At 33.2% G+C, this 11,670-nt stretch overlaps 1 protein-coding gene and 46 non-coding genes across 49 annotated transcripts; 13 read left to right on the forward strand and 34 right to left on the reverse strand.

The window, feature by feature from the left end:
• The first annotated feature begins 2,856 nt into the window (after positions 1 to 2,856).
• On the forward strand, positions 2,857 to 2,877 carry 21ur-10180. The gene has a single exon (NR_059517.1).
• A 310-nt stretch (positions 2,878 to 3,187) lies between these two features.
• On the forward strand, positions 3,188 to 3,208 carry 21ur-1524. The gene has a single exon (NR_059518.1).
• Positions 3,209 to 3,482: 274 nt separating this feature from the next.
• 21ur-1885 lies at positions 3,483 to 3,503 on the forward strand. Its single transcript, NR_059519.1, has one exon.
• A 180-nt stretch (positions 3,504 to 3,683) lies between these two features.
• On the forward strand, positions 3,684 to 3,704 carry 21ur-6792. Its single transcript, NR_059520.1, has one exon.
• Positions 3,705 to 3,795: 91 nt separating this feature from the next.
• On the forward strand, positions 3,796 to 3,816 carry 21ur-7516. Its single transcript, NR_059521.1, has one exon.
• On the reverse strand, positions 3,804 to 3,824 carry 21ur-4100. Its single transcript, NR_059522.1, has one exon.
• Positions 3,825 to 4,091: 267 nt separating this feature from the next.
• 21ur-7490 lies at positions 4,092 to 4,112 on the forward strand. The gene has a single exon (NR_059523.1).
• 21ur-10364 lies at positions 4,093 to 4,113 on the forward strand. Its single transcript, NR_059524.1, has one exon.
• A 120-nt stretch (positions 4,114 to 4,233) lies between these two features.
• Positions 4,234 to 11,432, forward strand: nspg-9 (the record flags this gene model as incomplete). 3 transcript variants are annotated; one of them, NM_001268878.2, is made up of 7 exons in its annotated part: positions 4,234 to 4,355; positions 6,018 to 6,237; positions 7,186 to 7,273; positions 7,399 to 7,462; positions 10,832 to 10,952; positions 11,007 to 11,155; positions 11,211 to 11,432. In NM_001268878.2, 7 exons carry the CDS (start codon positions 4,334 to 4,336, stop codon positions 11,363 to 11,365), a joined length of 819 nt encoding a protein of 272 aa, NP_001255807.1. The 3 variants fall into 3 exon arrangements, with proteins under 3 accessions (NP_001255807.1, NP_001255808.1, NP_001255809.1); NM_001268879.3 differs by lacking the exons at positions 4,234 to 4,355; positions 6,018 to 6,237; positions 7,186 to 7,273; positions 7,399 to 7,462; positions 10,832 to 10,952 and having other exon boundaries at positions 11,023 to 11,155; positions 11,211 to 11,365; NM_001268880.3 differs by lacking the exons at positions 4,234 to 4,355; positions 6,018 to 6,237; positions 7,186 to 7,273; ... (1 more) ...; positions 10,832 to 10,952; positions 11,007 to 11,155 and having other exon boundaries at positions 11,294 to 11,365.
• Positions 4,357 to 4,377, reverse strand: 21ur-5258. The gene has a single exon (NR_059525.1).
• On the forward strand, positions 4,515 to 4,535 carry 21ur-11848. Its single transcript, NR_059526.1, has one exon.
• Positions 4,516 to 4,536, forward strand: 21ur-7680. Its single transcript, NR_059527.1, has one exon.
• 21ur-3688 lies at positions 4,734 to 4,754 on the reverse strand. Its single transcript, NR_059528.1, has one exon.
• On the forward strand, positions 5,137 to 5,157 carry 21ur-7484. The gene has a single exon (NR_059529.1).
• 21ur-10590 lies at positions 5,275 to 5,295 on the reverse strand. Its single transcript, NR_059530.1, has one exon.
• Positions 5,278 to 5,298, reverse strand: 21ur-8919. The gene has a single exon (NR_059531.1).
• On the reverse strand, positions 5,857 to 5,877 carry 21ur-12122. Its single transcript, NR_059532.1, has one exon.
• 21ur-726 lies at positions 5,860 to 5,880 on the reverse strand. Its single transcript, NR_059533.1, has one exon.
• On the reverse strand, positions 5,861 to 5,881 carry 21ur-12114. Its single transcript, NR_059534.1, has one exon.
• Positions 6,238 to 6,258, reverse strand: 21ur-7019. Its single transcript, NR_059535.1, has one exon.
• 21ur-5077 lies at positions 6,340 to 6,360 on the reverse strand. The gene has a single exon (NR_059536.1).
• 21ur-10487 lies at positions 6,442 to 6,462 on the reverse strand. The gene has a single exon (NR_059537.1).
• Positions 6,521 to 6,541, reverse strand: 21ur-10054. Its single transcript, NR_059538.1, has one exon.
• Positions 6,646 to 6,666, reverse strand: 21ur-11730. The gene has a single exon (NR_059539.1).
• 21ur-14972 lies at positions 6,761 to 6,781 on the reverse strand. The gene has a single exon (NR_059540.1).
• 21ur-9482 lies at positions 6,765 to 6,785 on the reverse strand. Its single transcript, NR_059541.1, has one exon.
• On the forward strand, positions 6,982 to 7,002 carry 21ur-3382. Its single transcript, NR_059542.1, has one exon.
• Positions 7,148 to 7,168, forward strand: 21ur-6142. The gene has a single exon (NR_059543.1).
• 21ur-8658 lies at positions 7,245 to 7,265 on the reverse strand. Its single transcript, NR_059544.1, has one exon.
• 21ur-13462 lies at positions 7,604 to 7,624 on the reverse strand. Its single transcript, NR_059545.1, has one exon.
• On the reverse strand, positions 7,607 to 7,627 carry 21ur-15207. Its single transcript, NR_059546.1, has one exon.
• 21ur-8833 lies at positions 7,820 to 7,840 on the reverse strand. The gene has a single exon (NR_059547.1).
• 21ur-400 lies at positions 8,017 to 8,037 on the reverse strand. The gene has a single exon (NR_059548.1).
• Positions 8,020 to 8,040, reverse strand: 21ur-5017. The gene has a single exon (NR_059549.1).
• Positions 8,021 to 8,041, reverse strand: 21ur-6432. Its single transcript, NR_059550.1, has one exon.
• Positions 9,262 to 9,282, reverse strand: 21ur-11537. Its single transcript, NR_059551.1, has one exon.
• 21ur-10920 lies at positions 9,263 to 9,283 on the reverse strand. Its single transcript, NR_059552.1, has one exon.
• Positions 9,687 to 9,707, reverse strand: 21ur-898. The gene has a single exon (NR_059553.1).
• On the reverse strand, positions 9,961 to 9,981 carry 21ur-9432. Its single transcript, NR_059554.1, has one exon.
• On the reverse strand, positions 10,206 to 10,226 carry 21ur-13183. The gene has a single exon (NR_059555.1).
• 21ur-3363 lies at positions 10,210 to 10,230 on the reverse strand. The gene has a single exon (NR_059556.1).
• 21ur-12052 lies at positions 10,211 to 10,231 on the reverse strand. The gene has a single exon (NR_059557.1).
• On the reverse strand, positions 10,213 to 10,233 carry 21ur-13476. Its single transcript, NR_059558.1, has one exon.
• On the reverse strand, positions 10,422 to 10,442 carry 21ur-719. Its single transcript, NR_059559.1, has one exon.
• On the reverse strand, positions 10,663 to 10,683 carry 21ur-3824. The gene has a single exon (NR_059560.1).
• 21ur-3995 lies at positions 10,666 to 10,686 on the reverse strand. Its single transcript, NR_059561.1, has one exon.
• A 139-nt stretch (positions 11,433 to 11,571) lies between the features above and the next one.
• Positions 11,572 to 11,654, reverse strand: LLC1.120. Its single transcript, NR_059562.1, has one exon. It is a non-coding gene; the product is annotated as an Unclassified non-coding RNA LLC1.120 (non-coding RNA).
• Between the last annotated feature and the right edge of the window lie 16 nt (positions 11,655 to 11,670).

Genomic DNA, 11,670 nt, shown 5'->3' on the forward strand with positions numbered 1-11,670 from the left:
CGTAGAATGGTGACAAATCGCCGCTGCGGCCAAGGCAAGATTTCATCGCGTCGAGACCCATCGAACACTAAAGGCGATGCGCCTTTAAGCTGGCGCTACGATACTCGCTCCGCTTTCTCGGGGAAAACATATAATTCTCGTTTCGCTTCGCTCTCCGAGAAATAGTTTTCCCAGCTCAAGCTGCGCTCTTGTCAACACGAAATTTATGGTATTATGGGTTTATTTTTTGGGTTATAGTGTGGTATAGGGTAGAACAAGCAGAGCCTGGGGCTATAGAGGTCAAGTCTTAGTGTGTCTCGACCGAAAGTATGACGGAAAGAGTTACGTACATAAAATTTTGACAAGATACCAACCCTTCAATACCCAATTAATTGAGATAAAAACACTGCATAAAATTATCCGATTACACTCATCTGTGTGACTTTAAACTCAGAGAGGACGGGTCCCTCTGCCTGTAACTGCCACGTCATATCCATATCAGGATCCAACCTCTCGGATAATCGCAACTTAACTCTGAACCAATTATAGCAAGGTAAAATGAGAAATGAAATACAAATTTCTTCACGCTCTGCGAATTTCTTGTCCAGTCTTGTGGGGCTGTTGCGCAGACGTGTGTAATTCCTACGTCCACTTGCGGTACTTCTACATTATCTTTCTCAAAACTAACGAGACCTCGTCGTCAATAATAGCAGGCAACGGAAAATAGTTTGAAACTAAATCCTTGAAAAACGAGTAGGCAAAGAAACCAAAGAAGTATACAGCTAGTTTACGTATACCAGAACACGGCCTCTCGTTAATCCTGATTTAGCAGACGACAAAAGAGAGAATATACGTGCGACTCGATATGATAACTGCCTAGATCGACCGCTTAACAGTATAGGATAAAAACTGATAGAAAGAGTCAAGCACCGGAATCTCACTTTTTTAGCTCCGCCCCTGACAACTTCCTGCATAAACTTGGATGCCTGCTACGTAAACTTGCTCTACTCCTACGTAGTCTGCGTCGTGATTATAGCGGGAACGGGGTTAGTTGAAAAACGGCAATCATGAAATTCGCGGGAAAGCAAAGGATAACATCTAGAGGGAGTAAATAAATACGTGATCTCGAAACACGCAGCAACACTGAAAAAATATCACCTCTTAAAAAAAATAAAACATGATATAAATGACAACTGTTCGGCTTGGAGCCCCTGGGGCCCGAAATGTAGCAATTCCATATCGTCTGACTATCCGTATACGTTCGATGCTTTTCAAAGAGCGAATTCAAAATCGAACTTCCAGTCTGGCTTCTCATCACTCCTACGTAGGTCTGCGCCACTCTTACATAGGCCTGCGCCACTCTTACGTAGCCCTGAGCCACTCTTGCGGAGACCTGCGCCACTCTTACGTAGACTCGCGTTTCTCCTTAGTAATCTTGCGCTAGTCCTTCATAGACTTGTAGAAATCCTACATAATCAAGAGAAGTAGATACACCAGAAAAAAGAGAACACGAGATACCTTGAAAAACGATAGATAACGGAAAAGTAAATTGCGAAATCTACCGGTAATCTAATCGTACACACACAAACCAGCTGACGGATTATCTCCATAACTGAAATCAGAATATACTCGAGACTCACGGAGTCGACTTTGTACTCCTATACACTCTGATCTGGCTCAACCAGTCAATTTAAAAGCGACATAAATGCACGATAATATTTCTCATTCAACTAATGTAGCCGAATTGGACTTGATAACAGCCCTGCCGTGGCCTGAACTCGTAATTTCGCGATAAAGAATTGCTCTTTCTGCGATGTGGACTCCGGTTACCTGGTAACCACAAAGGAAATCATCCACAAAATTCTCTCGATAATTGTTATCGGAATACTCACAAGACTCATGGAGTCACTTTCACATAAAAACGTATGCCTTTCACTCGATAGAAAGTCTTTCTTGGGACCTGGTCCATCAGATCATGATTTTTTAACGCGAAAATTACCAAAGTAGCTTGTTAGAGATAAATAGATAAAGAGATAGAGAGAGCGAGTGCGCGAGTGCACGAAAAATGGAAAGAGAAAAGTTAAAGAGCGATAAGAGGGAGAGAGCGATGAACTAAACATTATATAGTAAAAAAGCTTGGATAAAATAACAATACCGAAAAGAGCGCGTATGACAGAGAGATAGAGAAGAGACAGAAACGAACATATATTCTCCAAGATGAGAGAGAACCACTGACCATTTCGAAATGGACATAAAACTTAATGAAGTGCCCAAGTTGCAGGGGAAAATCAGCCTTTGAGCTTCCGAAAGTACGCTTCCTGAGCGTTACAAGTAAAAACTGAGAATTTAAATGAATTCCTCCTGCAAATCCTGCATCTGCTCAGATTACTCTTGAAAAACGTAAAAATTACCACATTTTTATCATTACGAAACGAGAAAAACGCTTGAAACGCAACAGAATCGAGTAAAATCGATAAATAACCTAACAACTACTAAAAATTTGATAAAAATACAATAAAATCAAAGAAAAATCCAAAAAAAATCGATGCAAATCGATAAAATCACGTCCTTTTTCGTTACCAACACGTAGAATGATGACCATTCGCCGCTGCGGCCAAGGCAAGATTTCATCGCGTCGAGACCCATCGAACACTAAAGGCGATGCGCCTTTAAGCTGGCGCTACGATACTCGCTCCGCTTTCTCGGGGAAAACATATAATTATGAAATGTAATTTTTTTTCTCAATTACATATTTATTTAGTTTGAGATTCCTACAACAACATTAATTTCTAACACATATGTATAGGTACAAATTTTGGAAATTTAGTGCCACTGTTTCTAAAAGTTCATAAAGTTGCAGTTCTAATTTTTACTTAGTAATCTTTTTCTGTTCAATAGTCAATCAAAAAATGTCTAGGCTGTGCAAAAATCGAGTTTTTCAAAGATGTTCAACACTTTTATCCTATCAATATAATGTTGAATTTTTTGTTGCCTGCAAATTGATTTAAAAAAACATGCAATTTCGGCTTTTAGAGGTTTTCTAGGCAAGATGTGAGTGTTCACTGTTTCAGCTTGTACAGAAGTAATGAAACAACTTTTTTATTGCTTCATGTGTTCTATAAAACTCGCCAGAACAGGCCGTTGAGACTGTATAAATTCTTCACTGTTTCAGCGAATTTTTAAAGAGTTCCATGCAATTTAATGTCACTTTAGTGGTCACTTTGGTGTATATTTTCAACAGACAAAAGCTTTTATGTTTCTGAATATTTCGAAACAGTAAATTCCCAATGCTGATAGTGAGTGAAATCGGAACGTCAAAACGAATTTTGCACCTATTTAAAGTTCCAATTTGCATTTAAGATTTTCAGATTTTAATTTGAAATTCCTACGAAAACATAGGTAATTTCTAGCGCAATCCCCAAGAAGAGCACCTAATTTTGTTTCGAAATTCAGTGCCACTGTTTCTAAAAGTTCATAAAGTTGTAGTTCTAATTTTCACTTAGTCATCCTTTCGTGTTCAATTGTCAATCAAAAAGTGTCTAGGCTGTGCAAAAATCGAGTTTTTCAAAGATTTTCGACACGTTTCTCCTAGCAAAATATTTTTTATTTTTTTGTCGTCTTAGAGGCGCGTTATTATCTCGGCGAGATGTAAGTTTTTACCGTTTCAGCATGTTATTAAACAGAGGTAATAAAAAATGTTGCAATTATAATCTCACATGCGATGAATATAAAACTACCGAAACATACCGTTGAGACTTTATAAATTCTTCACTGTTTCAGCAAATTTTGAAAGAGTTTCATGCAACTTATTGGCAATAGGCACATAATGTTCACTCTGGTGTATATTTCTAACAAACAAAAGCTTTTCTGTTTCTGAAGATTTCGAAACAGTAAATTCTCTGATAGTGAGTGAAATTGGAACGTCAAAACGAATTTTGCACCTATTTAAAGTTCCAATTTGCATTTAAGATTTGAAGCTTTTAATTTAAGATTCCTATGACCATGTAAGTAATTTCTAGCACAATCCCCAAGAATATCACCTAATTTTTTTCGAAATTTAGTGTCACTGTTTCTAAAAGTTCATAAAAGTGTAGTTCTTTTATGAAGTGTAGTTCTTTTTGAGAAATTAACAGAAAACAACCACACCCATACTCCCAACCCCAAATCGTCATTTCGGAAATTCTGCCACTTTTTAATGCCATTTGTGTTGGCTCTCGCATGTGTGCCGACACCTTGATAAGGATTTTATTGGGGAATTGGGAGTCTGATAAGATGTAAAAGTGCCACGAAGAATTGGTTGACACTTGGTTTTGCTATTTGAATTAGAATAGTTACCGAGAAGAAGCTCGTCGAAATGAAAGGATTTGTGGTTCTAGGTGAGCAAATTTTTGTTGTATATTGGAAAATAAAAAAAAAGATAGAAGAATATTAATTTTTTGAAACGGAAAAAAATATTTTTAAAAATTCGAAAATGTTTATTTAAAACATTGTCTGTTTCATATCATTGTTTTCAACTCAAATGAAATATTTAAATATTTTGAACCGTTTCCATAGTTTGTATCGTTAAAATATTGAATTTTAGAGCTTTAAAAGTGTTCTGTCAATGTTCTGAAAAAAATTAGAATCTTCGAAAAATTTTGAGATTTTTCTTTTTTGGTCAACTTACAAAATTTTTAACGGCAAAAACTGAGTAATAATTCATGATATTTGATTTTTTTTAGCCTTGAATTAGAGGTTTTTAACATTTTTCCTATTTAGCTATTGTCACATTTCCAGCGCTACTAAAAAAATTTGAATTTTTAAATCACTATTGTGAAACAGGATTTTTTTTCCAATTTAAATTTTTAATTCAATAAGGTCTATCAATCTCTGGTTGTATTACTCTTTTGAGCACAGTTCTTCTAGAAATAACATCTACGACTGACAAAAAAAAAGCAAAATCAACCAAACAGCCAAGATGTGGGCGGAGTTTAATATGAAGTTTTCTTGGTACTTTTTAAAAGTGTGAATCTATTTTTGTCTTGAATTCAATTTTGAAAAAATATACTCCACCCATATCTTAGCTTCTTGTATTTTGGCTCTGAATTTAAAAGTTTGTTTTAAAAAATTTTGTTTCATACCATTGTTTTGAGCTTCAAGGTTTTGATTTTAATTCAATTTTCACTCGAAGAAAATTGAATTAACATGAAATTAAATTAGCAAACTGTGAATATAGATTAAGTGGGGACTTTGATTCAATATGAACACTTATCTAATGGAAAAAACACTCCAAGTAATTTTAGAGCTTCGAAATGTGATGCCAAAGTTTTCGACGAATTATCGGTTTTTGTTTTAATCTGCGCTTATGCAAAATTTTTGAAGCAAATTTTGCATTTTTTGGCTCCTAAACTGTTTAGCTACAAGTATTTGAAACTAAATTAGAATATAAAAATCTCAGAAACTTTTTTATAATTAGAGGTACTTTTATCAGCGATACATTGGAGAACATATTGGTTTTTCGAAATCACAATAGTGAAACAGGAATTTTTTTCCAAATTTAAGTAAACAAGATGTAAGTTCTATTACACACACTTATTTTACAATTAGTAAAATTTTATTTTACCGCAAAAATTGCAATACAAAATTGCCCAAACAACCAAGATGTGGAAGGGGTCTATAATTACATTTTCTTGAAATTTTAAAAACTTTAGCTCTGCTTTTTCTATACTTGAATTTATGTAAAATTGTGACTACTACTCAACCTTAAAAAAACAAAAATTTTCAAGAAATAGACTCCGCCCATATCTTGGTTCTTTTTTTTCTTTGGTTTTATAATTTTTCTCGTTTTTTTTCTTGAATGAATGAAAATACGCAAGAAGTGAAAAATAATACATATCACAAACGTCACAAATTTTCTAACTAATGGGCAATGCTCTTACTTTCCTTATTTGGCGATTTTCCAAAAATGTAAAATTTTTTGAATTTGAAGTACGAAAATTTTCCAACCTCAAAAAAAATTTTCCTCCAACTTTATGAATCTAAAAACTTCAAATTTTCAGCCCTTGCCCTCTTGGCTTCTACCCAAATTTCTGCTCAAACTCCTCCAACATGCGTCGACGCAAAATTCCAAGCTTGCCAGTACAATATGGCTCAAAGCCTCGGGCTCAATGATACGGTATCTGCTCAATTGTTCAAGGACTATACTATCATGTACAACTACTTCCTGTACATGTTCGGAAGAAATCCAGGACAGACTGCCGATATGTTGACCGTTTGCAAGTTAGTCTTGAAAATTTATCAATGTTGAAGTTAGGAAGAATATTGATTTTAATACTTTGTGAAACAGTAACTTTTCGATTAAAAAAGTAATTTTGTAATTTTTTCTACATGTCCAACAGCCCAACGAGACATTTGAAAATTCAGAATTTTTAACAAAACTTTGAAACAATGTTTGTTGGAAATTATAGAAAACAAACAAGACCGGTTTTGAAAAAACAGTATTTACTTCTTTGAATATTTTTAACAGTTTGAAATAGAGAACTTGGAGCATTTTTTTTTTCCAATTTTTTAACACACCCTAGAATTATGTTTTTAATAAAGTTTAATTGTAACTAGAAATCGTGTAATAGTGAGAAATGGTTCTCTCAAATTCCATAATTTTCGAGTGAATGCTTTAAATTGTAAACACTATAGGAAGTATCTGTTCTATCGATGTTTAAGTTGAAAATATCAATTAAAAAGTACACCAAACAGTAATTTTTCGAAGAACAAACATTTTTTCCATATTATGATTCCTTTAAAAGTCGAATGTTTATTGAAGAGAGTGACTAGTTATTTGGAAAGTCCCAATATTTTTTTGAAAAATTTGAAACAGCGATTTTTTTTTAAATTATATGCAACATAAAAGGAAAGAGCACTGCAAATTCGAAACTGTTTGAGAAAATTTTAATGTTTTAAATGGAAAAAATGTTCTGTACAATTTCACTAACTTTGTAAATTCAATTCGATTTCCCGAAAAGTTAGTAATCCAACGTTTATTTCAGACTTTAAGCGCATTTTTCAAAACAAAAAATGCAATTGGAAATATTTTAAAACAGATCGAAAATTCTCACTGAAAAATCAAAAATTATAAAAAATACTTTACTGTTTCACAAACATTATAATACAGTTTTTAAAAATTGTTTTCCACTCATAAAATAATAAAATTCCAATTTTCTAAAATTTCAGCAGTCTCGAAACTTTCAATCTCTGCATGCACGGAAACCGTGGATGTTTGGACATTTACAACCTAATCAAGAAGACTGACATTAATAATGTAAGTTTTGGAATTTAAAAATACGAACATTGGAACAGCAATTAGTCTTTTTCAAACAAAAAAAAACAGAAGTATTTCACACAGAAAGCCAAGAAAAATGAGAAGAAAATCTTCGAAAATTGCAGGCTTACGCGGTGGAGGCAACCTATAGACAATACTCGTCCTTCAACTGTGGCCCAGGAATTAATAGTTGGGTTTTTTTTTTTGGAATTTTGAGGGGAAAATGTAGAAAAATTTGGGGATTTTTTTGAGTTTTACATTGAAATGTAGTGCGAAATCTATTTTTCGAACAGATATTAGCAGTTTACCACATTAAAAGTTATTGGAAATTTGAAGTATTTGAGTTAAATAATATTATTGAAAAAATAAACTTGGAGTTTTCACAGCAAATTGAAACAGTAAAATTTTTTTTTTTGGAAAAAAGTATTGAATTTTAAATTTTATAAAAAAATGAAATTTTAAATGAATTTCGGAAATTCTGTAAATCTAGTATCTCGTTGAAATGAATTTAATGGTTTTCGAATTTTGTTACATTGATTTTAGATAAATTGATTTTTTATTCAAGAAATAATAAAAATAATAAACTAGACAATCTGAAAATAATATGAAACAGAAAATAATTTTTCGTATAAATTAATTTTCAAATTAAACTATTTAACTATCTAATTTTCGTTGTTTTTTGCACAACGATACTAAATTTGAGATGTTCAATCAATCCAATGGAGCTTTGTCGCAAAACTATGTTTATTAATATCCTACTGCGACTAACTCAAAAAAAATTAACTCGAAGATTTGAAAACACATTGAAACACTAGAAATTTTTCAAAAAAGTTGAAGAAGTGTTACCATAAAACTTGTCAAAAAGTAAATTAGTGTACCTATGTCCAGTTTGTAGGCGTGGCTTGCGATGCTCCGCCCTTTTCTCTCAGAGCAAGTAAATTTTGTGGTAAATGCAGTTATTCGTTGAATTTTAATTTTTTTTAAAGTTCTGTAATAACATCATTACCATATATAAAGCGCTATTCCGTTTGTCTCTGACGTCACGGGTGACGTCACAACATTCAGCGCAAAAATTCAACTGAGAAAATTTTGAGGCTACTTATGATGAATGCGCACCCGACATCGATCGAGGTACGCGATAAACCACTCGACACTTTCCGAAAACATTTTGGCGGGAATTCAAATTTTAATTTTTCTAAAACATTTTGGCGGGAATTCAAATTTTAATTTTTTAAAATCATTTTGGCACTTATTCCGTGTGTCCATAGTTTGTAGTCTATGTAGTCTTTGTAGTCTGTGACGTCACAGCTTAAAGAGGCAATGCGTTTTGAGATGTTTGAGAGATATTGGTTTGGGGTTAGAAGGGGGATATGGTCGGGGTACTGTAGTAGTACTGTAGTTTTAGAAAAATAAACAATTTTTCGAAAACATTTTGGCGGGAATTCAAATTGAAATTTTCCGAAAACATTTTGACGGGAATTCAAATTTAAATGTTTTAATAATATTATTGTGGAATACTTTAGAACACTCTGGAAAATTGGAGAAAATTCTGGAATGTTCCAGAACCTTCTTGGAAATTTGGGAAAGTTCTGGAATCTTCTTGAATCATCAGGAAAATTGGGGAAAATTCTGGATTGTTCTAGAACCTTCTCGAAAATTCGAGAAAATTTTGGATTGTTCCAGAATCTTTTGAAAAACTCGAGAAAATTCTGAATGTTTGTGGCGAGACCTATCGTGGTTAGACCCATCATGGTGAGACCCTTAAAACTTTCGGTGGGAAATTGCTGGAAATAAATATTTTGCCGCGAAGTTCGAATTTAAATTTTTTTGAAATCATTTTGGCGGGAATTCAAACTTCAATTTATTGAAAACATTTTGAAGAGGTGTTGATATAGGAGTTAGTGGAGAATAATGTCAAGGTACTGTAGTGGTACTGTGGGGGGGGGGGGTACTGTTGGTAGGTGCCCGCGCCGTAGGCGCGGTCAACGGCTGGTTGGTAAACACGAACAACCAATAACAAAAAATCACTTGACAATTTGAGAATAATATGAAACAGACTTTTTTCTCAGTCAAACCGTTAGTGATCTAATTGTAAAAAAAAACATTTTTAATTAGATTTCGAGCAAAGTTAACACAGTCATAATTAGAAGGGTACAAATTCTAATTTAAAATGACTTTTCTAATTTAATTGAATTAGAAATGAAAAACTAATTTAGCATGGGGGAAATAAAATACAGTTTGGTATTTCAAATTAGTAATGCTTGTTAGTAATGTGCCAAATTTAAAATGGTTTTTATCTAATTGGATCACTAATGGTTTGACTGAGTTGTCGCTCAAATTAATTTTTTAATAATTCGAAAATGTATAATTTTCGTAGTTTTTTCTCAAATAGACTAAAGTTTACGCAATTTCGAATGCAGAAGAATCGGCTAGAATATTGGAAAAAAAATTTTGAAGTTTCAAAAGCAAGTTGAAACAGTCGATAATTTTTTTTTTTAAAAACCGAAATTTTACATCTTAAGTAATCGGCAAAACATGTCTAAAACAAAATTAATCTATGTCCATTTTGTAGGCGGAGTTTACAAGGTTCCGCCCCTTTCTTAATGAGCAAATAGACTTTCGGTAAATGTAGTGTCTCGTTGAAATAAATTTTATGGTTTTTGAATTTTGTTACAATGATTTTACATAAAAGGATTCTTATTGAATAACCAATAATAAAAAATAACTTGACAGTTTGAAAATAATATGAAACAGAATATAATTTTTCGCATAAATTACTTTTCAAATTAAACTAATTGTCTAATTTTCGTAGTTTTTTGCACAAAGATACTAAACTTGAAATGTTCAATCAAAATTTTTTGTTGCGAAAAAATAATATTCGTTCAGTGGAGCGCATTTTCTTTATTGTAAATTTTATATATTCAAGTTAAGCTCTAAATAGTCCACATAGCCATCGAATATTGAAAATAAATTAACCTGAATATTTAAAAGCAAGTTGAAACAATCGATAATTTTTTTGAAAAAAAAAAAAATTAAAACTTTAAATGCCACAAAGCAGGAATAAAACGAAATTAATCTTTGTCCATTTTGTAGGCGGGGTTTACAAGGTCCCGCCCTTTTTTGCAGTGACTTCTTCAATAAGTTATTTTTGAAGCAAGCAAAAATGGAAGTGAAACAATTAAAAAACTAAAACTTTTTGAAAATAATATGAAACGAAACATATTTTTTTCGGGCAAATTATTTCCCAAATAGTTTTTTTTCACACTGGCTATAGTTTATAAACTCAAAACTTTCAATCAGAAAGTCCCAAACGTATTGATTTTGCTATTAACATTTTTTTTTGTTCAGTGGAGCGCAGTTGCATTGTTGAAAACTTTTTAAAAATTTTTTAATAATACCTAGAACTTATACTAGTATTGAAAAAAAAATCACTTGAAGATTTGAAAGCATATTGAAACAGCAAATTTTTTCACAAAGTAAAAATTTTTTTTTTCATTTTAGTGAGCTACAATACATATCTAAAAATCAATTTTGAAATCCAATAGAGCGCACTTTCAGCTCTCGAGCACGAAGGCCTCAGCTGCCCACAACGAGTTCTCAACACCCAATCAAATATTCTCATCGGATGCGTTCAAACCTACATCACCAACGTGGCAAATGACGCTACAAACGGTTGCAAGTGAGTTGTTTGCTAGAGCGCGTTTGCAGAGTAGATCAAAAAACTAATTTTCAGGTACGGTCAAGACCTCATGAATTGCTGGTCAGCCCCATTCCAGACTGCTCCCTGCCGCAGAGAAGCTGGAGTTGCCACGTGGTGGGCTTGTGAGCAGAATAAGGTTTTCGTGAAGACTACCTTCCCAAGTTGCCCATTGGCTTGTGATGGTTTGTGCAGTAGAGCGCTGTTGCATTTTGTAAAATAATTTTTTGAAATTTTCAGAAAAATTCGGCCCATTCTTCGGTGCCAACGCTAATTGGCTCGATACTCACCACAAAATTGTCGATGATGTTCATTGGTTCAAGATGCCTGATACAGTTGAGCAGAAGGACGGTCAACTTGTCTCTGTTGATGGAGTTTGGCTGAAATCTCTTTAAATTTTACTTTAAATTTGAAAATTTGAAAATTTTGATTTTTTCGAAATAAATGTTTATTGTATTCTTTCACTTCTTAATTGCGGAAAATTTTCATCGAAATATGTTTAAAATCCAGAAAAAAACACTGAAATCTATTTATTTCGAAATTCTGAAAAAAAACTCAATAAAAACCTAAATTTAAACATCCGCCAATTTGACTAAACAACACGCACTCTGTAATTGCGGAGTGTCGTTGCAAGCTCAAGGCGCACACATTTTCCGCTTTGAGTCTCGCACGGAAGAGACACAGGGAAGAGCCGTCGGAG

This window comes from Caenorhabditis elegans, chromosome IV (genome assembly GCF_000002985.6).
Source record: "Caenorhabditis elegans chromosome IV".
Taxonomy (NCBI): domain Eukaryota; kingdom Metazoa; phylum Nematoda; class Chromadorea; order Rhabditida; family Rhabditidae; genus Caenorhabditis; species Caenorhabditis elegans.